This window comes from Belonocnema kinseyi, chromosome 7, assembly GCF_010883055.1.
Source record: "Belonocnema kinseyi isolate 2016_QV_RU_SX_M_011 chromosome 7, B_treatae_v1, whole genome shotgun sequence".
NCBI classification, from domain to species: domain Eukaryota; kingdom Metazoa; phylum Arthropoda; class Insecta; order Hymenoptera; family Cynipidae; genus Belonocnema; species Belonocnema kinseyi.
Genome location: NC_046663.1, coordinates 61,314,333 through 61,316,695, shown reverse-complemented (window position 1 = coordinate 61,316,695; position 2,363 = coordinate 61,314,333). Strand labels below are relative to the sequence as shown.

Below are 2,363 nucleotides of genomic sequence, written 5' to 3'. Positions count from 1 at the left end.
CAGGAAACTGGTAAACCTACAGTCATTCTTGATTACAACATGACAAAGGGTGGCACGGATCTGTTTGACCAGTTTTGTCACCGATACTCGACAACGAGAAAGCCGTACCGATGGCCTCTACGAGTATTTTATGGAATGATCGACCAGTCCGGTGTAAATAGTTGTGCTCTATATAATTTTAATTATGTCAACGAAAGACTTCCCCACCGGCAGTTTCTGATCCAATTAAGTGCTGGCTTATTAGAACCTTTCCTTCGTCGGCGACTGACGAATGTCACTCTGCAAAGAAGCTTGAAGGCTTGCATTATTTCAATGCTGGGTATTGATGTTCCTCCACCTCAGGAACGCAGTGACCAATTGCCAAAGCGATTACGCTGTCACTTTTGCGATACAAATTTGGACAAAAAAACGAATACAGCGTGCATTGTATGCCAGGTACCAATATGCCGGCACCACCGTCGCTCAGTGTGCACGTCTTGTTCAGACATAAACTAGGATTAATTGTTCGTCATTTTTGAAATTTTGGCGCATTTTTGTTACATTTTTTTGCATAAAATTTAAAAAAATAAAAATATCGTTTTCGTATCTTTGCCTTTGCACCAAACCAGTGCATGGGACTCCAGCAACTGGACAACGCCCCCGCATGCCACACACCGCCTGGCAGACCGTCGCTGTTGATCTGATGGGACCATACCCTCTGACGACCCGAGGGAGCCATTTCATCCTCGTCGCCACGGATTTGTTCACCAGGTGGGTTGAAGCCTTCCCTCTGCGCAACTCAGAAGCACCATCCCTCATCAAGACCCTCGAGGATGAGGTTTTCTCCCGTTACGGCTACCCGCGCCGTATCCTCAGTGACAATGGGAAACAATTCACCAGCAACGCATGGAACGCTGCCAGCCAGAAATGGAACTGCCAGCTCTGGACAACCCCGGAGTACCATCCTCAGGCCAACCCGACGGAACGCCGTAACCAGGAGGTTAAAAAGGGGCTCAGGCTTCGGCTGCGCACCGGGGATCAGAGGACCTGGGACCAACACCTATCCCAGTTGCTTTTTGGGCTCCGAAGAAGGAAGAATGCCGCCACCAGCTACACCCCCGGCTACCTCATGATGGGCCCAGAAATCGCCGCGCCAGGAGAATGGGATCTGCACCCCGTAAACGAACCCCACGCCGAATCTGAGCCTCACGAAGAACGTGAAGAGAAGGCCCGCGAGAGTCAGAGGGCGTACCAGAGACGCTACGCTGGAGAGCCACCAACACCGGTTTTCGCCATCGGGGATTGGGTTTACGCCACCAACCACCAGCAGTCCAACAAAGCAGCCAGATTCAACGCAGCCCTCGCGCCCCTCCAAACGGGCCCACACCCGATCATTGACGTAGCATCAGCCGAGGTTTACTGGGTATTGAAGGACGGCAGGGCCCACAAATTACACAGATCACAACTAGTAGCAGCACCGCCGCGCCGCCACCAGAAGTACCAGTCCCACCGGAACTAAACCACGGTTAGTCTCCGGAAGGAGCATCGTCCGCAGAAGCTGACGTCCCAATAGCCACTGAACAAGTGCATGGGGGCATACCAGCCGAAGAAGAGGAAGGTGAAGAGTCTCCAGGAGGAGCCTCATTCGAAAGTAACGCCTCAATAGTCACCGAACGGGTGCATTTAGCCGTCCCAGCTGCGAGATACGAGGGAGACGGTGGGCCCCCAGCAGGGGTCCCACCCACAGGGGGTGGCGAACCAGGCGCCACCAGACAGATGCCCGCAGACGTCCGGGCCGGGGAGAACAGGGCCGCCACACGATCCTCTCCCCCTACACCAGTTCCCGAAGGACAGACCCAAGCAGCCTCACCTACCTCCAGCCAAGGGGGCGACCCAGCTGAGAACGGAGCACCAACGGCGAAGGTTAGAAGGGACGTGTCCAGAGCAGCAGCCGCACAGGCTCAACTAGGGGCCAGGGGGCAACACACGCACCGCAGGGCGGCAAGCGTGACCAATGAGGCCGAGCAGGCTCACACAACAATCTCGGGCGACGAGGTTATGCGTACAACAGCACAGAGTTCGGACGAACTCTTACAACGAAGACATAACGAAGGCGAGCCTTACCCACGTCGCAGACAGCAGCCCATCTACTACAGGGACGCCCGACCTTATGCAAGAAAGGCGAGGAACCCATTATGAAGAATGTTTTCTTCCATCAAGTCGTAATTAGTTTCAGGAATTCATGTAGGCGAGCGGGTAAACGAAGGTCTATCCGCCGAGGGGAAGAATTGATGTACGCCATTGGCAGTAATGTACGGAAGACGAAAGGAACCCTTTATGAAGTTTTACTTTCAAGTTTTTAGGTTCCTTTCCTCTACCGTTGC

General features: G+C 53.7%; 1 protein-coding gene across 1 annotated transcript; it reads left to right on the top strand.

Annotated features, from left to right (window-relative positions):
* The first annotated feature begins 39 nt into the window (after nt 1-39).
* LOC117176468 lies at nt 40-495 on the top strand. The gene has a single exon (XM_033366718.1). It carries the CDS (start codon nt 40-42, stop codon nt 493-495), a length of 456 nt encoding a protein of 151 aa, XP_033222609.1.
* The last annotated feature ends 1,868 nt before the right edge of the window (nt 496-2,363 follow it).

Bases quoted from the DNA above. Each gene is read 5' to 3' on its own strand.
- LOC117176468 (XM_033366718.1), top strand. From the start codon at position 40: ATGACAAAGGGTGGCACGGATCTGTTTGACCAGTTTTGTCACCGATAC.